This window comes from Lissotriton vulgaris, chromosome 1_1, assembly GCF_964263255.1.
Source record: "Lissotriton vulgaris chromosome 1_1, aLisVul1.2, whole genome shotgun sequence".
NCBI classification, from domain to species: domain Eukaryota; kingdom Metazoa; phylum Chordata; class Amphibia; order Caudata; family Salamandridae; genus Lissotriton; species Lissotriton vulgaris.
Window position 1 is genome coordinate 1,531,863,130 of NC_141685.1, and position 21,405 is coordinate 1,531,884,534.

At 49.2% G+C, this 21,405-nt stretch overlaps 1 protein-coding gene across 2 annotated transcripts in view; it reads right to left on the reverse strand.

Moving 5' to 3' along the window:
- LRRIQ1 (leucine rich repeats and IQ motif containing 1) overlaps positions 1 to 21,405 on the reverse strand; it is a 1,278,742-nt gene that overhangs the window by 391,314 nt on the left and 866,023 nt on the right. For both annotated transcript variants that reach the window (XR_015295276.1, XM_086917996.1), the window contains exon 21: positions 19,725 to 19,813. Coding sequence is in view for 1 of the 2 variants with exons in the window: in XM_086917996.1 (XP_086774122.1) it covers positions 19,725 to 19,813 (89 nt within the window). In the remaining variant the exon portion in view is untranslated. The remainder of the gene's footprint in view (positions 1 to 19,724; positions 19,814 to 21,405) is intronic.

Here is a 21,405-nt window from a genome sequence, read left to right on the forward strand (position 1 = left end):
AAATGGGGTTTGGCAAACTGCTAGCCTCGGCTGTTGGTGCGTAAATTGCAGCGATTGAATCCTTATAATAAAAGAATTTTAAGAGCCCCGATTTTCGTGTGGAATTCAATGTGGTTTCAGGAGTTGGTGCTGAAACCAGCCTCTCCCTTGGACTCAATAGGACCCCTATCGGTTTGTCTTCGTGCATTTAGCTTCCCTGATTTTTTTTTGGGGGGCTTTTTGCTTTCCGCTGGTTGTCGCATTTTCCCAGATCTCATTTCCCCAGCTCGAGCTGGGAATACGCTCCTGTCACCTCCTTATGCTCTTCCTTGTGGCTCTTTATCCCCTCCTTACCCCCCTTTGTTCCTTGATGGAGGGGTACTAGGGTCTTGGCGTGGTCCAATACAGACCAACACAGGAGTGTATGGAGGACAAACTGCGGTTTTTATGAGTTTTATGAGCCAGCAGGTGGTAAAGCTGGCTCCCTCTTCCTCCCGCAGATAGTCTTCGTCCTTACGCCTGGCTCTTCAATTCGATTTTTCTAGCTGACTGTCTGCCTATCTTGCTAGCCCGCTGGGCTACGGGCTGCTATCCACTATTCGTCACCCTTATCGCCCTTGTCACCCTCGTGGCGCAAGGGTAGTGGCCACCTGCTGTCTTGACTGTTGCTTTGCTCCCTGCTCTAAGCCCCACTAAGTCCTGGGGGGACTGGAGGGGGCTACTATAGTCTGTGAGCAGTGCTAGCCGTGCTAGCAATCCGGGGTGAATACTGGTAAGTACATGTACAGGTAAGAAAAGGTGAGGCGGGACCTTTGCGGGACCTTTGCGTGGGGCTGCGCTCTCACCTCGCTCCTTTCGTTGCCTCCCGCCTGCTGCTTGCCGCGGCTCTCCTCTCTCCCCCGCGGGGGATCGCCGCTGAATGCTGAGAGCCGATTGCCTGGGTCCCTGGGTGCCACTGAGGCTGTGAGCCTCCCGCTGCCGCTGCCGCTGCTCCTCCGCCCTGCTCTGGAGGGGGGAGGGGGCTCCGGGGCGCTTGTTTTTGAGCCCGGTTCTGGTTCAGGTTAGAGCGGGTTAAGGCACGGCTCGGGCTCGGACTCGGCGGTGGTGCTGCTCGGTGCTGCTCGGAGGTGCTGCTGCTCGGGCGGCGGCGCCGGATTCACTCGGGTTCCTTCGAGCTTCTCAGGTGGCTTTCTTCCGCGGTTTCATCCGCGGCTCTTTTTCGCAGATTTTTGCAGCTCTCACTTTCACTGCTGCACAGCCGCTCCTTCTCTGCTCTAGCGCTCACTAGCTCTCTGGCGCCAAATGAATCCTCACTGTCATACCTAGACCTCCTTGTCCCACCCAACTATAACATCGTAAGTATGGACAGGCACTCAAAGAAAAAAGGGGGCGGCATTGCTTGCATCTACCGCTCCAACCTCCTGGTCACAGAACTACCGGTGGACCCTACAGACTCCTGCGAATACCTCGCACTCTCTATTTCCAACAACACTTCACAGCTGTGCAAACTACACATCTTTTACCACCCCCCAGGTAAGAACCACACCTTTACGGACCTCCTCACGGAAATCATCACATCCAAGATTTCTCCAAACTCAAATTACATCTTCCTTGGAGACTTCAACTTGCATTGGAATGAACCAAAGGATCCCCAGGTCACTGCCACTAGACACTTCTTGGCCGATCAAGCCCTTATCCAAGCCTGCTCCCTCCCTACTCATTCGAAAGGTGCCACCCTACACTGGATCATTGCTAAAGAAACAGCGGTCAAACTTATCTCTATTGACCCTTGTGATTGGTCTGACCACCACGCCATCACCTTCCTCCTGTCCAGCACCCGTAAGACATGGACACCTCAACCCGTGATTCCCAAATGATGGGTTAGAGACACCAAGAACCTTGATCATGAAAAACTGGCAGCTTGTTTTAGGACCGATCTACACCCCCCCAACCCCCTCAGTACACTTCGGTCAGCAAGCTAGCTGATTATTACTCTTCTACCATATCCGACATTCTAGACGACCTGGCACCGTTAAAACTAAAAAGAACCCAGATCAAAGACCGAAATCCCTGGTTCAGCGGATCCCTCAACAAGGAGAGAAGATCCCTTCGACAGACTGAACGTAACTGGAAACAACACCCTTCAGCAGCACATCTAAAACTTCTCCGCCAGGCCAGAAATGCCTACAATAAGAAAATCCTTAACTCAAAAAATAATTCTTCAGAACGGAACTGGAGAACGCCAAATCGACCTCGTAAGCTGTTCGACTTGGTCAAACACCAATTCAACAAACTAGCGAAAACCTCCAAAGAAATACCAAAACCCCTAATAACAAGTGAGGAATTCTACTCCTTCTTCTGCAACAAAAACTCTGCCATAGGTAACAAACTCAAATCCGCAACTCAACACCAAAATCAAAATCCGACAGCTCTACCTCTTCTCCTCGCGTTGTCCTCCCAAACCTCACCCAAAAACCTAGCGCACTGGTCCAATTTAAAAATCTATGACAAACACTCTATCTCGAAAATTCTTGCTTCCTTAAACCCGAACAATCACTTCAATGATCCTCTCCCATCTAACTGCCTAGTTGCAGCCTCTCATGCCATCATCCTTTCCTGGACCGCAATAATCAACGCCTCCCTCCTCCAAGGCTCAATTTCGGACTCGTCAAGGCTGGCCAAGTTGTCCCCATCCTAAAAAAAACCTACGCTAGACCCTCCCTGCTTCCGCTGAGAACTATAGACCCATTTCTAACATCCCACTTCTAGCAAAAGTTCTGGAAAAATGTGTACAACAGCAACTGAGCCTACACATCAACAAATTTCACCTGTTAGATGACTTCTAATCCGGGTTCAAATCAGGTCACAGCACGTGAAACCACCCTCCTCCACATTGTAGATGACGCTCTCCAAGTCCTTGACCAAGGCAAAACCTGTCTCCTAATCCTCCTAGATCTTTCCCCTGCCTTCGACACGGTTAACCACCAATTTCTCCTGAAACGCCTCAAACTCAGGATGGGGTTGGAGGGCACCGTCCTTGAATGGTTTAGATCCTTCCTCCAAAACCGCACAAAGAGAGTCCTCATCAAAGGTAATCTATCCGCCCCTTCTCCGGTCAGAATAGGAGTTCCCCAAGGATCGACCCCCTCACCTACCCTCTTCAACCTTTACCTTGAACCTCTCACAGAGGTTCTACGGCCGCTAATATCTTCTACCATATGTACGCCGACGATACACAAATCTACATAAAAATCTCTTCCCCATAGGAGATTTTCTCCCTGAATGAGGCCTGAAGCTAACAGTTCACTGGCTCACCGCCAACCAGCTTAAATTCAACGCAAATAAAACTGAATTCCTTCTGATCTCTCCACCCAAACCCAACCCAGACATTCAGGGATGGATCAAGACCATCTCAGCTCTAAACTGCCCTCCTACCATTGTTGACTCTGCAAAATCCCTTGGAATAACCCTGGACGGCAGCTTGAACATGCGTGGCCATATAAACTCAATGGCCAAGACGGCTAGATTCCATCTGAATTACCTAAGAAACCTGAAACCAGTCCTCGATGTGTCTGACCTTAAAACGGCAGTACAGGCACTAGTCATTTCCAAATTAGAATATGGATGCACTACTCTTTCTGGGCTACCCAAAACATATCTGGCCCCATTGAAAGCCTGCCTCAACACCGCTGCCAGACTACTAACTGACTCAAAGAAATTCAACCACATCTCTCCCCACCTCAAAGCACTGAACTGGCTTCCCCTAGAGTCCAGAATCCAATTTAAACTGGCCTGCATTACTCACAAAGCTCTTTATAACAACTTCCCTGCATTTCTGGCACAAAAACTTGTGGTATCAGGTGGACCCAGAAACTCCTGTTCTGCCAAAGACCTACTGCGGAAACCTGCACGGTTACGGAAAATAAAACTTACAACCGGGCCTTCACTGGGGCTGCGCCAAGGATTTGGAACTCTCTCCCACCCGCCATCAGAAGACTTCCGTCCTTGGCAAACTTTAAGAAGGACACAAAAATCTTCCTAATGGGTAAATACCTTGCCTAACGAACACGTTACATTATTATCTTTCTATGGACAATACCCATTCCAGCACCCCTGGGCATTCCCCCAAGAGCTGAGACTATATACTTTCCTGTACAATGTATCTACCTATTTTAATTTCCCTCCCACTTGTAGCCGGGACTTTGACTACTTGTTTCCTTGCATTATGTATCCCTATTTTACCCAATTGAAGCCTCCCTTCCCTTTGCTTTGTACACCACCCCTTAATACTGTAAAGCGCTCTGATACCCTCAGGGTCTCGTTCGCGCTCTATAAAACTATAAAATAAATAAATGATCTCCTTCCCACTACGCAATCTGGGTTTAGGGCTATTTACAGCACAGAGTCTGCCCTGCTGGAGTGACTGAATACCTTAAAGATCAGCGTGATGATGGGGAAGAGCAATTCTGATCTTGTTAGATCTGTCAGTGGCATTCAATACGGTGCCCCGTGGGATGGTCTTAGGAAGATTAAATAACATGGGCCTAAAAAGGAATGCATTGGCATAGATTACATCTTTTATGGAACACAAGGAACAGGTCATTTGAACTCCTCCCTTCTCTGCCGCAATGCCAAACATAAAGGTGGGAGTCCCGCAGGGGTCTGCTTTAAGTCCCACCCTATTCAATCTGTATATGTCACCAATAGGATCATTAGCAGAGGCACATGGCACAAAAATTGTCTCTTATGCTGATGATACACAGCTGATTTTTTCATGCAAGAAAGGGGATGACTTTAATGGAAAGGTAATTAGATCCTGCCTTACCAATATTTTTAAATGGTTGAAGCAGAATCAGTTTAAGTGCAACCCCGATAAAACCGAGATTATATTCTTCCGCCAACCTGTGAAGAACTATTGGGCTCAGTGGTGGCCTTCAGATCTCTTTTCTACCAGCACTGCCCAATCAATAGTGAAAGAACTAGGTATCCACACTGACAACGAGCTATCGATGCAGGCCCAAGTTCAAACCCTAGTAGGAACCTGTTTTGGAGTACTACGGATGCTCAAATAATTTCTACTGCTTCTCCCCCTCAATTCCAGGAAGACAGTGGTTCAGGCTCTGATCACGTCCAGACTGGACTATGCTAATGCCCTCTATCTGGGTTTACCGGACTACCTGTTACAGCGTCTTCAGGTAGTGCAGAATTCAGCAGCAAGAGCTTTTCTTAAACCGAAACCTAGATCACATATGACCCCGCATCTGAGGTCCTTACATTGGCTCCCAGTTAGGGAGAGAATAAAATTCAAGGCCCTGGTTATTTTTATTAAAGCCTTCCATGGAACAGGTGCCGCCTACCTTAGAAAACGAGTCAGCCGTTATGTGCCCACCATGACACTCAGATCGTCCAATGATGACCTGGCTTGCATCCCCAAAGCTCGTCTGGCACGCAAAGGCAGATCCTTTGGCCTTTTGGGAGCACACATTTGGAATAAACTACAGGCAGCTCTGAGATCTGTGACAGTGCTCTACCACTTCAAAAATACCGCTGAAAACTTGACTATTTAAAATCTAATGTTAAAGACGAAACGGGTTTTAGTAGGCAGGAAGTGGTGGCGCTCTAGAAAAGTTAACGTTCAATCACTAAACAGTACAAAGTATTAGAGTGGTGCTGTCAGGGAGGGGAGACCCTTAAAACCCCTCAATCCGAGTGGAGCAAGCCACAAAAACATAAATTCACAACAAGTCCTGCACACTCAAAGTAACAACACACAATGTGTAAATAAATGTTCTGAAGTAACCATCCAATGTAGCAGTAAATTCTGGAGTGTAGGTTCTCCCTTTTAATCGGTCATCAGGTACAGGTTATGCACAGCCAGCCGACACATGTTTCATTGCAGAAAAACAGTATTCTACAACTCTTTAGGGCTTATTTGCTGTATCCAAAGTCAGAAAAGGCCCAATTCCGGTGATAATTCCAACCCGGAAGGGTAACTGTGTAAAGAGGTAAGTCACGAAACTTACAGATCTTGTAATGACCTGTATGTAATCTTATAGCGAGTAGAGAGACGCCAGAATAAACAGCCAGTCCTGCGTATATCAATTGGCAAATAAATTTCAGCACCTTGGATAAAAAGAGTAGACGATAATCAAGGCGAGCCCGCTTGGTTCCGACAACACGGGTACGTGTCGTGGTGCCTACAGTAAATGTCCCGATCCCTCCATCTGGCATCTCACAATTGAACCAGAACTAATCTAAGCCACGTAGGATGTGCACTTGTTAATTGTCAGTGCTGGCACACTCTTGAAGGTGTAGCTGTGCGCTACAAATACGGGCCATTCATTCATTCATTCATTCATTCATTTAACCACTCTAATAAAGCTATCTACCTGATCATTGGCTTCTGGATGGAAAACAGCAATCCTCCTATGTGTCACTCCACACCGGGCACGATAATCCTGAATACATTTGCTGACAAATTGCAGACCATTATCGGTAACCATTTCTTGGGGAATCCCCTCCCTGTAAAAAATCTCATCCAAAAACTTGATAACTACTTCAGACGTCACCTTCTTCACCATCTTGATCTCCTGCCATTAAGAATAATAATCAATAAGTACCAATGCACAAGTTACTTATCTTCGGTAACGATATATCTGTAAGAAACAGTAGTTAGTATTAGATTCCTTACCTTAGAACAGGGGTCTCCAAACCGGTCCTGGAGGGCCGGATCCATTCCAGATTTTTGGGATATCCCCATTGAGATACATGTAGTAATTTTAAAAATCTGGCATGGATCCGGCCCTCCAGGACCGGTTTGGAGACCCCTGCCTTAGAATATCCCCAGGCGTCAGACTTGATCCACAAACCTTTGCGTAGCAGTACCCTTGCGCATCGGTAGGCGTCGACTGAGGCTCTGCGCCAGAAACGCAGAGCCATGATAAAAACCAACACTGGTGCCATGAAACTAGGGCCCTGAAAGGGGATGACCGTAACCATAGATATCGGTTCGCAGAACAGGGAGGATGGGTGGGGCGGTAAGGATTCTAATACTAACTACTGTTTCTTACAGATATATTGTTACCGAAGGTAAGTAACTTGTGCATCTGAAATAAACAGGTTAGTATTAGATTCCTTACCTTAGAATAGATACCCCAGCAATACCAACCCCGGTGGTGGGACTGCGAACCAATAATCACACCAAAAAGTCCTGGAGGACGGAATGGCCAAAGGAGCCATCCCTCCAGACTTGGCTGTCCAGGCAGTAGTGTCTTGCGAATGTGTGCAGCCTGGCCCACGTAGCTGCCTGACAGATGTCCTGCAAGGGGACTCCCCGGCCCAGGGCAGTAGTAGCCGCCGTGGCCCGAGTGGAATGGGCCCTCAGCCCAACAGGAGGCCCCTTTTAGCCAAAGAGTAGCATGCCTTGATGCACAACACGACACACCAAGAGATGGTCCGTTTGTGCACTGCCCATCCCTTCTTAGCGCCTCGTAACCAACAAAGAGTTGATCATCCACCTGTAACTGGCGTGTGCGATCCAGATAGTATGAGAGCGCACGTTTTGGGTCCAGACAGTGGAGCCGCTCTTCCTCTTTAGAAGGATGCGGAGGCGGAAAGAAGGTGGGCAAGGTGATGGGCTGCCCGATGTGGAAAGCTGTGACTACCTTGGGCAGGAAAGAGGGTCTTATCCGCAACACAACCTTGTCTGGATGGAAAGAAAGGAAAGGAGGTTTGGAGGAAAGAGCCTGGACCTCGCTCAATCTCCTGGCAGAGGTGATGGCAACCAGGAAAGCAGTCTTAAGCGTAAGAAGACGGAGAGGACAGTTGTGAGGCGGCTCAGAAGGAGCGCACATCAGGTAAGTCAGAACCAGGTTCAAGTCCCACTGGGGCATCACGAAAGGAACAGGGAGAACATATGAGTGATGTTCTTCAAGAACCTATTTACAATCGGGGACTTGAACAAAGAAGGCTGATCAGGTAGCCTTAAGAAGGCGGAAAGGGCAGAAAGGTAGCCTCTGATAGTGCCCAGAGCAGAGCCCTGCTGGGCAAGAGAAAGAAGGAAGAGGAGAACCTCAGAAAGGGGGACAGAGAGTGGATCCACAGCCTTTGCTGTGCACCATGCCACAAATCTGTTCCTGTTGTGGAGGGACGCCTGGCTGCCAAAATCACATTAAAAACTTCAGGAGGCAAGTCATATGGCCTCAACTGTCGCTACTCAATCTTCAAGCATGGAGGTGGAGACTGGACAGGTTCGGGTGGAGGACCGTCCCCTGCTGCTGTGACAGAAGGTCCTCCTGAAAAGGCAGACGAATCAGGGGATCGACAGACATGCTGAGTAGCTCGGGATACCAGTATCTTCGTGCCCAGTCCGGAGCCACAAGGATAACTTGGGTCCTGTCGCATCTGATCTTCTTCAGCACTCTGGGCAGAAGTGGTATAGGTGGAAAGGCGTACAACAGACTCCAGCTCCACTTGCGATGAAATGCGTCTCCGAGCGAGTGCCGCCTTGGAAATTCCAACAAACAGAACTCATGACATTGCGCGTTCTCTTCTGTGGTGAATAGATCTAACCAAGGCTCTCCCCACTGCTGAAAGAGGCCTTGCGCCACGTCCGAGTTCAGACGCCATTCGTGATCCATCATGCACCGACGGCTGAGTACGTCCGCCCTGGCATTCAGGGAACCTGCCAGGTGTTGAAGCACAAGGGTCATGCCCTGATGTTCCAGTCTCTGCCAGAGGCGCAGAGCCTCCTGGCATAGGGTCCACGGCCCCACCCCGCCCTGTTTGTTGCAGTACCACATGGCGGTGGTGTTGTCCGTGAACACCTGCACTACACTCGCCCGGACAGAGGGGAGGAATGCCTTCAGTGCAAGCCGGATCGCCCGCAGCTCCAGAAGGTTGATGTGGAGCCAGGACTCCGCCGGAGACCAGAGGCCTCTGATCTCCGCCTCTCCCATGTGGCCCCCCCAACGCTGGAGGGACACGTCCATCACAACTACGTACTCCGGTTGGGGTAGGGAGAGGGATCTGCCGCTGGCCCAATCGCGGTCCGTGAGCCACCACTGCAACTGTCTTGCAGTGCCCTCCGAGATCAAGACATCGTCGGACAAGTTGCCCTGATGCTGGGCCCACTGAAAATTCAGGTCCCACTGCAGAGCCCGCATCTGCCACCTGGCGTGATGCACCAGAAGGATGCAGGAGGCCATCAGCCCCAGAAGCCGCAGCGTCAACCTGACCGAGACTTGGGATAACGGCTGAAAGATCGGAATCAGAGCCTGAATATCCTGAACCTGCTTTTCGGGGGATAAACCCAAAAATGCTCCGAGTCTAGAACCGCTTCGATGAAGAGGAGCTTCTAAGAGGGACACAGGTGTGACTTCGGCACATTGATGGAAATCCCCAGCAGGTGCAGGAGGTCGGCCGTAGTCTGGAGGTGGCTGACGACTGTCTGGGGCGAGCCCGCCTTCAACAACCAGTTGTCGACGTAGGGAAAGACTGAAACCCCTAACATGCGCAGATGAGCTGCGACCACCGCCATCACTTTCGTGAACACCCGTGGGGCGCTGGTTAGGCCGAAGGGGAGCACGGTAAACTGAAAGTGCTCGTGGCCTACCGTGAACCGCAGGTAACGCCGGTGGGCTGGCAGGACGGGGATATTAAAATAAGCGCCCTGCAAGTCCAACGCTACCATCCAGTCTCTCGGGTCCAGGGCAGCTAAGACCTCAGCCAGTGTCATCATCTTGAACTTCTCCTTCCGGAGGAAGCCGTTGACGTTCCGCAGGTCCAAGATAGGGCGTAGGTCCCCTTTGCCCTTCTTGGGTACCAGAAAGTAGTGGGAGTAACAACCACACCCTACTTCTGGCCCAGGAACGCGCTCGATGGCCCCCTTGGCCAAGAGGGCCATAACTTCCTCTTGTAGAAGTTTCAAGTGATCCCCCGACACGTGGTGGTACTGCGGTGGCATGGCTGGAGGGGACGCCTCGAAGGGGAGGGAGTAGCCCCTTCGGACGATTTGCAGCACCCACCTGTCTGATGTGACAGTGCGCCAGTGGAGGTGGTGATGGCGAACCCTGCCCCCCACTGGCATCACATGGGCCTGAAAGCTCGGACTAGGAGGGTTTTGAGGCCGATGCTGTAGGGGTAGGTGTGGACTGGCCTCGCCGTTGTCCCCGACCGCCGCAACGGCGGTTTCCACGTCCGCCACCATGCTGGATGGTAGTCTGTGGCCCGTGGACGGCAGGACGTGTGGGGGTGCCCCTTCCTTGGCCACGAAAGGAGTGAAAGGCAGCCGTTTGCTGGCACGGGCCGAGAGGCCCAAGGACTTGGCCGTAGTCCTGGAGTCCTTAAAGCGCTCAAGCGCATGGTCTGCCTTGTCGCCAAAGAGGCGACGGCCATCAAACGGCATGGCATGTCCATAAAGGTGTTTTGGACATCAGCCGAAAAGTTGGCAGACCTCAACCAGGCATGGCGACGAATCGCCACCGTCGTTGCCATCACTCTGCACAGTGAGTCCGTGGTATCCAGCGCACACCGGATGGAATACCGTGCCACATCTCGACCCTCCGCAAGGGCTTGGGTGAGTTTAGTCCGGACCCCCTCCGGACATTGTGGCAGCACGTCCGCGACCGTGTCCCACAGAGAGTGGGTGTAACGGCCCAAGAGGCACGCGGTGTTGACTGACCGCAACCCCAAACTCAGGGAGGAGAATACCTTTTTCCCGTATTGCTCATACCTCTTGGATTCCTGATCGGGGGGAGCCGCTGGGAATGCGGTCTGGGAGTTAGAGGCCTGGATGACCAGGCTCTCGGGGTTGAGGTGGGTGGACAGGAAGCAAGGGTCGCCCGGAGCCGGACGGTGGCGCTTGGCCACGTTCCTATCTACAGGCGGACCTGTAGCAGGCTTGGACCAAGTACCCAGAAAAACGTCTGACAAGGCCAACGACGCCGACGACAGATGCGGAGCCGCAGACGACGCCTACCGACGCGCAAGGGTACTGCTACGCAAAAGTTTCCGGATCCGGTCTGACGCCTGGGGATATTCTAAGGTGAGGAATCTAATACTAACCTGTTTCTTTCAGATCCATATGACTCCTGCCAAGGCAAGACAGCAAAAGGACCATTAATGTCCAACCCTAACTTCCTCCATGGGCCTTCAGGAAACTCAACAGATTGTGGATCGGTGCATAGGGCTCTGGCAAACTTATCACTTAATGCACACGGATCACACAACCTCACCTGGTACTCAACACACATATCAATACCAGGCCACCAGAAACTTTCCTTGACTCTCCTAGTGCCTGAAATCTCCATGTGCCCTTCATGAGCCAATTGAATAATCTTGTTTGTCAAAAATTGAATGGCGGAACAAACTTCAGGCCACAATCCCATTTTCCACTGCCAACTCTTCTCGCGCCTTGAAATATGCCATTAGATCACCAGTCATCTTCCTTTCTACAGCCAACCTTAGCAATATACAATCCATTACTTTACTGAGCTCAGTGTTTCTTTCCATTTCTGCTAACCATATGTCCTCCTGAACGATAGGACAAAATGCACCAATCAAATTGATATCCCTTAACGTGGAAGCTACTTTACAATCCTCCTTGTCATCGTCCTCTCGATCCCCTGAGGGTACAGACAATCTTGACATGCAATCAGCATGCAAATTACATTTCCCATTCACAAACTCCAACTGATACTGATAGCTTTGCAATCTATAAACCAACCTCGCCAATCTTGTCGACATGGTACAACCACCACCAGGTGCCACTGTCATCATGTAAACTAAAGGCTTATGATCTGTCTTTATGATGAATTTAGTCCCCCATAAAAAAGTTCTAAAATGCTCCGCACCCCATACGCAGGCCAATAACTCCTTCTCTATCACAGAATAATTCTTCTCTGCATCCCTCAGTACTCTGGATGCGTATTCAACTATCCATTCTCTGCCGTTATCACTCTGCATCAACACACACTCTAATCCACTGTTGCTGGCACCTACCATTAACACACACTGCTTGCCAATCACAAAAGGATTCAAACAAGGAGCATTCACCATGCACTCCTTCAGCTGCTAAAGGCTATGCTCACATCTTGTGTGCACACAAATACCGCATTCTTCTTTAATAAACATCTGAAAGGGTCCCCTACACAAATACCACATTCTTTTTTAACAAATATCTGAAAGGGTTCACTTTAGATGTATAATTAGAAATGAACTTCACATAAAATACTGTCAGACCAAGAAACGCCACCAATTCCTCCTTAGATCTAGGTACAGGATCATTAATGATACTATCAACATGGCTTTTCTTTGGTTTGATACCTTCCCCAATAATATTGTGCCCCAAATATTCCACCTCCAACCTCTTAAATCTGCATTTGTCAACTCGCAACGTAAGACCTTTCAGTGACAATGCAGCAATCACTTTTTTTTAATTGTGATCATGCTCTTAATGATTCTTTCCAAAAATTAAAAATCGTCTTGGAATGCCACAACGCCAGACAATCCCTCCTGGGGTTCCTTCCGGAGTCTTTGGAATATGGAGGACGTGCTGGCAAGGCCAAAAGGTATGTGACAAAATCTGAATAAACCTTCAGGAGTTATAAAAGCAGTGAGATTTTTAGACTCATTATCCAAGACAACCTGTAGATAGGCACTGGCAAGATCATTACATGAGAATACTCTTGCCCCAGCAAGTGTGGTGACCATTTCATGCAAATTTGTAAGAGGATGAACATCGGCCCAGATGAGAATATTATGACTGCGCAAGTCGACACACAATCTCAATTCACCGGAATGTTTAACCAAAATAATGACCAGAGATACTCATGGTGATGATTCAACTGGCTCAATAATGTTTTTGTTACAAAGATCACACAACATATCTTTAAGTTTGCCTCAGGCACATTCCTGAATCTGTGGCGCACAGGAACAGCACCCTCAACAAGTTTGATTCAGTGCTTAAAACCTCGGTAGATCCCCAACTCATCACTAAATACATTGAGAAAAAGCACATTTAACTCTTGAGTGAACTTGGTAGTATAATCACAGCTGGTTTTCAAAGGCTCTATGGCAAACACGGGAGATTCAGATCCAATTTTTTACCCATCTCCTCCTGGTGTGGCCAACCTAAAAGTGATTGACCCATCTTAGCTATTTAGATATTACCAAAAGTATGACGACCTGCAAACTCCAAATTGGCCGAAAGATACCCCACAAGATCAATTTTGTGAGCAGTGTACCCACCGGGGGCTAGATCCGGACTGCTTAAGCTAACATTAGGCCAGTTCTTCTTGACAATGTCATGAGACAAAATAGTGTACCAAGCACATGAGTCTACTAGCACATGTGTACCAACACCATCAATAGTGATAGTGCACAAAGGAAAATTGGTATGATTTTCACTCTTACATAATTTCAAAACAGTATTAATATCTTGTTCATCACAATCATATGGAATGTCGAATTAGTCATATTTGTGCAAAAAATTTACCCTCCTGGGAGTTGGTCTGCATACCTTGCTGAAATGCCCTTTCTTGCCACATTTTTAACAAGACCTCTCAATTGCAGGGTAATTCTTAGAATTACCAAAAGGCCCACTGCTACCACATATATAACACACATTAGCCCCTCTCCTGTTCTCTTGTCTCATATCCTTGAACCCAAAAAATGCTTTAACACTGCCAGTTTTCTTTCTGGTTCACATTCTTCTCACTCTAATACCTCAACATAAGCTAAAAATACGGGGTCCCAAATTTCCCAGGCCATAGGTGGTTCTCCTGAAACTGTGAGAAAAGGTGGTGGCACACTTCCTGACATAATGGTGCTTTATAGTCTAAATGTACACAGTGAGTCACATTGCAATAGATATGTTATACCAAAATAAGAAAAGTAATCACAGTTGTCTTAAAAGATAATCATAGAACAGGTGTGTGCATCACTGTGCTGTGAATACACACCAAAAGTGCAGAGTTTAAGCGATGAATCCTTTGGAGAAGCCCCAACTGTACTCACAATGTAAATCAAATGCAGTACAGTACTCGAAATGCTGTTTCCTTCGTTGGAAAAAAAATACCTGCCTTTAAATATCATAAGTTGCTGTTCGGACTGCAGAAACGAGCTTCAAACACAGAGTGGCAAAGTTAATGCTCCTCGTTATGAAAATGGAGGTATCTCGCCAAATACAACAGGTGCAGTCGGAAAATTAATCATTCGTATCCACTTGCCAAGGAGCCAATTAAAACAATGCTGGCCAAATTGGACCAATAGCGCACCGGCAAAGCAAAAAATACTTCTTAATAGCCAATCCGCTTCAGCTGTAGTATTCCTCAAATAGAGTAGCGCATAGTTTCGCCCACTCGTTGCCAGTGTAAAGAAAGTATATACCGGATATTGTTGTTTCCAATTTTCAGCAAGAATCACAAGTAACTCCGGTAAGCTTAATTCATTAGTTTATTCACGGCCCGAAGGCTTGTATGTTTTCCCCCAAGCATCCAGTAACATTGTTATCCCAACTGACCCCCCTGTGACCTATATATACAACCCCCACATTTGAAAGCATACAGCCAACATCGTCCATGCAGGAAACATCCCTTGAATATAAACACAGTGCTTCAAGCAGTGTTCACCCCATGCAATAGTAAAGAGTAGGAGCCAGGAGTGCTGAATCCAGCTCATATGGTAGCAGCAGAAATAGCATGTCCAGTACTTAAGAAAAGGTGCACATACCCTGAGAGTTGGTGCTGGACTTCAAGGGGGAGGTGACATACACCAGGGGGTTCAGGCATATGAGGTAGCACCAGAGGTGTGCAGGATCCCTGAGGAGGATTGGGGAATTGGCACGAGGAGTTATATTCCTAGTGGTGGGAGGGACACTCTACTGGCTCTAGAAGGGAGTGAAAGGGAGAGGTGTGCCCCTATGGAGGAAAATAGGCGTCCTGCAAGTCCAACTTTACCATCCAGTCTCCAGGGTAGGGGGCAGACAGGACCTGAGCCAATGTCCCCATTTTGAACTTCTCCTTCCGGAAGAAGCTGTTGATGTCCCTGAGATCCAAGATAGGATGCAGGCCTTTGTCCTTCTTGGGTACCAGGAAGTAGTGGGAATAACAACCACAACCTACTTCTGGCACAGGGACTCGCTCAATGGCTCCCTTAGCCAAGAGAGCCGCAACTTCCTGACGGAGAAGGGCCAAGTGAGCCTCCGACATGCGATGGAAAGCAGGTGGCATGGAGGGAGGGGCAGTCTCGAATGGGAGGGGGTAGCCCCTTCAGGCTATCTGCAAAACCCACCTTTCCGACGTGATGTTTTGCCAGTGGGGGAGGTGATTGCAAATCCTGCCACCCACTGGCAACCGATGGCCATGAAAAGTCGGACTAGGAAGGTTTGGAGGCTGCTGCAGAGGGGGAGCTATTGGACCGGCCCACCCGCTGGCCTCAAAAAGACCCACAACACTGGATCCCATGTCCCCGGCCATAGAGAGGCTGGACAGCTTGTGCAGGCCTGTGGCTCTGGGCGGGTCGTGGTGAGGCATCCCTTCTGTAGCCACGAAATAGGCAAAAAGCGAATTGCGCAGGGCAAAAGGTGGTGGCGAGGCCCAAGGATCTGGCCGTAGCCCTAGAATCCTTAAAGCGCTCGAGCGCGTTGTCCACTCTGTCGCCAAACAAGCGACGGCCATCAAAGGGCTTGTCCAAAAGAGTCGATTGGACATCACCCGAAAAGCCAGTGGACCTAAGCCAGACATAGCGTCACAGGGTTACCGACGTTGAAATCATCCTGCCTAGCGAGTCAGCGGTGTCCAGCCCACATCGTATGGCAAACTCCGCTGTATCTCTACCCTCAGCAACTGCACAGGAGAGCACGGCCGGGCCTTCTCCGAGCACTGTAGCAGCACCTGCGTGGCGGTGTCCCACACAGACTGGGTGTAACAGCCCAAGCGACATGCGTTGTTCACTGATCACAGTCCTAAGCTAGCGTAAGAAAACATCTTCTTCCCAAAATGATCCAGCTTCTTGGATTCCCTATCTGTGGGAGCAGTGGGGAACGTGCCCTTGGACATTGAGGATTGGACTACCAAGCTCTCAGGGGTAGGGTGTTTGGAGAGGAAAGTTGGGTCGGCCGGGAGGTGGCATTGGGCAATCATGCTATCCACAGGAGCCCCTGTGCTGGGCTTAGACCAGGTGGTCAGACGGGTGTCTGTGTGGGCCTCATTGAACGGTAGCAGGGGCCCGAAGAGGCAGCTGCTGGCTGAAGCTCCTCAATCAGAAGGTTAGTTCTGACTGCCACCGTAAGTTGCTCAAGGCCCAAGGCCTCAGCCACCCTTTGCAACACCACAGCGTAGGAGGCTGCCTCTCCGAAGCCACGGTGGAGGGAGAAAGCATGCCAAGGTCTGGGGATGTATCCAGACCACTGGCACCACCCAATTCCTCTCTCCAGTCCGGCTCTTCCAGCTGGTCTGCTAGAGGGTCAATAGACCCCACCCAGTCCTCCTCACCCTCCTCGCGCTGCCACTCAGGGTGATAAGGAAATCCAAGATTGAACATGAGGCACAAAAGTACTGGTCGGTGCCAGTACTATCGCCAGTCGACGCCGGTCCGGCTCCGTGTCCATATCGAGGTGGAGGTCAGGGTCGATGCCGGCTGGGGACACAACCGGCGTCAGAGGGGGCGGAGGTGTTGCCAATGGATTTGGCGCCAAAGGAGGTGGTGTAAGGTCGACCGCTGCTGCTCCAGATTGAGGCCTGGATCAATGGCAGATCTGCAGTGCTGGAGCCAAAGCCGCCAGCATTGAAGGTCTAGAACCCGCAGCCAAGTCCGTGGGGCCCAAACGCGCACCGGCAGAGTCGGGCTACCCAAAATTGGAGGGGAGGGCTTCGTAAAAGCTACATAGTTTGGCTGGAGTTGCTCTGGCTCCCGGGAAGGGAGGGAAGCTTGGAGCCGACCCAACAGGCTCTGCGAGCGGAGTTGTACGGCTACCTTCTGCAACCTGTGTTGCGTCTGCCGACGGAGGGGTAAAAGGCAAAGAGCGACAGTGCTGCTTTGCCTTACTATTGTGCTTCGACTTACCCGAAGACAAAGACTTCAAAGACGAGTGATGGTGGAGACTCCGCGTCCGGTCCCATAACCTCCCTCTTGACTAGAACCTCGAGTGGCACAGAGCTGACTGCCGGGCCTCAAGAAGCTTTCAGGACTGCTCCCGCAAAGACTTCAGGTTCATTGCCCGGCAGGTGGAGCACGACTTCGGGTCATGGTTGCGCTCCAAACACCAGAGGCACATGAGATGTGGGTCCGTGACCGACATCAACTTGTGACAGGAGTCACAAGGTTTGAAGCTGGTCCATCGATGTGACATCCCTTGCACCAGGAGTTTAACGACTCGAATAAAGAAGTCAACAAAAGTCAAAAAAATTCTATTAAAAAAAGACTAAGTGTACCGCTCTCTCCAGATCTGCGCTGGCTGGCGCGGAAAAAGAAAGAACTGACATCAACGCGCAGGGGCGGCGTCTAAGTAGATACAGCAATGTTATTCAACGATCACAACGCCAACCACGAACGCGGAGTCAACTCACGCCACCTACCGACGGGCAGGCGTACTGCTGAAGAAAAATTCTCTGGATCCAGTCTGAAGCCTGGGAGTAATTCTAAGGTAAGGAATCCATAACTAATAGTCTTTTTCAGATGTGGGGTTTCCACTCGACGCACAGACCAAGGCTTTCATCGCAGGCCCCAGCGTGACATCGCAGTGAGGGCAAAAAATCACTAAAGTCTGAATCCCGAGCACCAGGTCACTGATGTCTGTGGCACCTTTTCCAACACAGAGACAGCACCTGCTTTGTGGCTGTGGAATGGATGCATTGCCTGCGTCCCGGTTATGAAATCAAGGCAGTGTCTACTTCACCACTATCGCATCTAGGCAACGCATCTGGATTTTTAATGCATCATCCCTGGGCACCAATTCTTTATCAACACTGCAGTAAGGAACTGAGGCTGTGTGTCTGGAAACCAACACATCACCTCCCCTGCCAGTAAGGAACCGACGCATCACTTCCTCTGCCTAGAAGTAAGGAACCGAGGCATTACCTCCCCTGCCAATAAGGAACCTATGCATCACCTCCCCTGTGTAGTAAAGACCCAATTCACTGCTTTGCTTTTCCGGTGCCTCACCTCCCCTGCGCCTTGCACTGTCTTTGATTTTTGCCACATGTAAGGTACTTTGTGCTAAAGCAAACGCATCCATTGATTTCTATGGACTAAACTTGGTTAATCTTTTAAAAAGTGATATTTTGACTTGTGTATGTTGGAAGTTGTTTTGTTTTGGTCTTGTTTTTTTCAGATAAATATTTGCTATTTTTTCTAAACTGGTGGACCCATTTTGTAGTGTTTTCACTGTGTTACTGTGTGTGTGTGTACAAATACTTTACACATTGCCTCTGAGATAAGCCTGGCTACTCATACCAAGCTACTAAGAAGGTGAGCAGGGGTTATCTTAGCTGTGTGATTCCCTTACCCTGACTAGAGTGAGGGCCCCTACTTGTACAGGGGGCAAACCACTGCCAACTATACACTCAATTTCTAACACACACATCTTACTTCTAAATAGATCCCTGCCATTTTTGGAAACATACCTAATTTAACCAAATAAAAGCTTTTGATTTACTAGGTTGTGCGAAACATAGGAGAGCTACTCATATTTAGCTGGAGAGCTACCAGTACCTTCCGAGCTACTCGTTAGAGAACCCTAGCCTATTCATCCATTCCCATGCACTCCCTTAGCATCCATCCACACACTCAATATCACATCTATGCATTGAGTCAATCTACTACTCTATACACTTCTTCTTTGCACACACTGCTACTGCCATTGCTGCAGCTTCACAAACCTATTCTTACCCCCCACACACTGCCACCACACATTGCGTTTTGCTCTTCCATCTTTCATATAACGATTAACCCATCTATGCAATTCATCTAGACATCCATCCATCCACTCAGTCAAACTTCCATCCATGTACTGCCTCGGCTTTCCATCGCACTCAATCACTGAATCCTCCATCAATTCGTGCACCCATGTACCTATCTACTCATTCCACCACTGAATCATTCTCAGCGTCAACAATGGATTTATCCACAGACCCACAAATGCAAACAATTAATACAGAAGTACTTTCGCTTATAACCATACATAATTATTTTGCTAGCGCTTGATTCGAACAGAAGCATTACCTTATTAATCACAGCTGACTCATTTTGTTTCGTCTTTTTCAGTTTGTAACTTCACATTGTTGCAGCCCTGCAACAAGATGCAGGGTCTCCTCACATGGTCACCCGGTGAGGTGCCAATATTCAACGGTGAGATAGAAACAGATGGAAACCACTGCACAATGGTGGCTTTTCAGCTGTTTGTGGAGGCTCTGAGTAGCGATGCCAATTAAGGAGTGTGAAAACTCCCCAGGACATTGGCGGCAGCAAACTTGGCAAGCTTTTGTATATATTCTTTTTTGTTTGTTTGTGTTTTTTGGAGTAAGGAGCAATCGAGGGTGGAGGGTGCAGAGGTGCCTGTACAGAAGCAGTTCTGAACACGAGGCCCTGCCCCTTTCATGACCACGCCCCCTTCTCACACTGAAATATTTTTTTAATTTGGCATTTCTGTTGATGCGCGAACGTCAGATAACAGCCTCACAGGAATAATTTGCTTATACAGAAACTAATAACATATATAATCATGATTGTATTCCTGAATTTCTCACCTAGTAATTTTCGACTTCTTGCTTGCTTTGATTTCATCTTCTGAGCTCGTCTCAACATTAACTGTGCAGTTGTCACATCCTTAAAGCCCCTACAAAAAGACAACAGATGGGACAGTGTACATTGCGTTGTAAATACAGAAACAAGAATTGTTCAACTGGCTATCTCTCTGGATTTACTGCATTCCAGGTTATTCAGAGATTCTACAAATAATGGGGAAGTTGTGAAAAAGATGAAAATGTTACTTAGCTTTATTTTTTTTTAACCCCGACCCCAGTATCTCCTGAGGTGCTGGACTGGCTCCAGAAACTCTAGCAAAAGCTTCCTCGTGCCGGCAGATGGCAACATCGGCCATAGTCATGACTCTTCAGCACCTGCAGACATACCATGGTGCTGCATGGGTAAAACTAGTGCAGTGTAGGCTCTCATACTCTTTGCGGGGAAATAAACAAGGAAAGCGTCATGGACTGCAACCCATGTAAAGGTGATACCACTTTTGGGAGAAAGCATGCAAGCCTGCAAGAGTCCTATATCATCTGTTCAAGAAAAAAAGTAGCACACTGTGGTGTCGGGCCTCAGGCCCACATGGCAGGAAACAACAAACACAGACACCCAGGGATGTAGTGTGGTAACTGGCCTCGAGCACGAGCGCTCATCCCCCTTTATTAACTGGGTCACGTGACTCGTGACACCAGTGGTGGTTGGGTGTAAAGTGTGGGTTACATCATCTAAAACAACTAGACCGTGTCGAGCAGGACACTACATTCCTCCCCAACTTTAATAAAAGTTGAGACAAAATAAAGTCCGAACCTGTGGGAGGAAAAATACAAACATATGCAATCTCATAACTTTAGAAGGAGTCTCTTCAGCTGCTTGCTAGATTACGACGGTGGAAACTTTCGGCTGAAACGCTTGTTCTCTAGGGCCCGACGCCCTGGTCCTCGGTGGGCGTGCTCTTCTGGACTGGCGCCATGGCAGTGTGTTCTTCAGTCCATTGAGATCTTGCTTTTAGGGTGACACCGGACAGGATGAACAGGTGGTAGACTTGATGGAGGTTGTCTTTTACTAGTCCGTCGGGTTTCTTCACTGTAGGCAGCTTGGCTTCACATTGCAAAGGAGCGAGTGGTTGAAAGGGCATCCCTCTCACTGGGATGCCCCTCTTGCGGGTGGTCTCCTGCCACGAGATGTCCCGAAGGCCCTCTTCTTTAGGTTTCCTCTGAGCAGGGCGTTCTCTGCAGCGTTGCTCCAACTCCACAATCCGGTGTGAATGGAGGAAGCAATGAGATTACTACCTCGCATCCGTAGCTCCACCTGGAGGGTGGCTGTTGACCTTTGCGCACAAGTTCCTCTTCTTCCTGGGACGTGCAGGGTAGACGGCGACGGATCTATCTCTCGTGTCGGGACCCTCTGCCACTGGTGTCCCTGAGGCCTTTACCCCTTGGATGTCCACGGGCTGGTGTGGAGTGGTCAGTTCTCCTTCTGCCGGACGTCTGAGCGCTGTCCGCATCCAGGCTTCTGCTCAATCCCAAAGGTGGGTGTTGCCAATGGTCCAGCCTGTTCATTCCTGCAGTCGACGGGTTGTCAGAGGACTTGTAGGTAGAGGCCTGTTCTTCACCTAGTGCTACCGATGTTCCCCTGGAATTGTAGGCCCTTTTATTCGATGTTGTGGCGCGTGTCACCTTC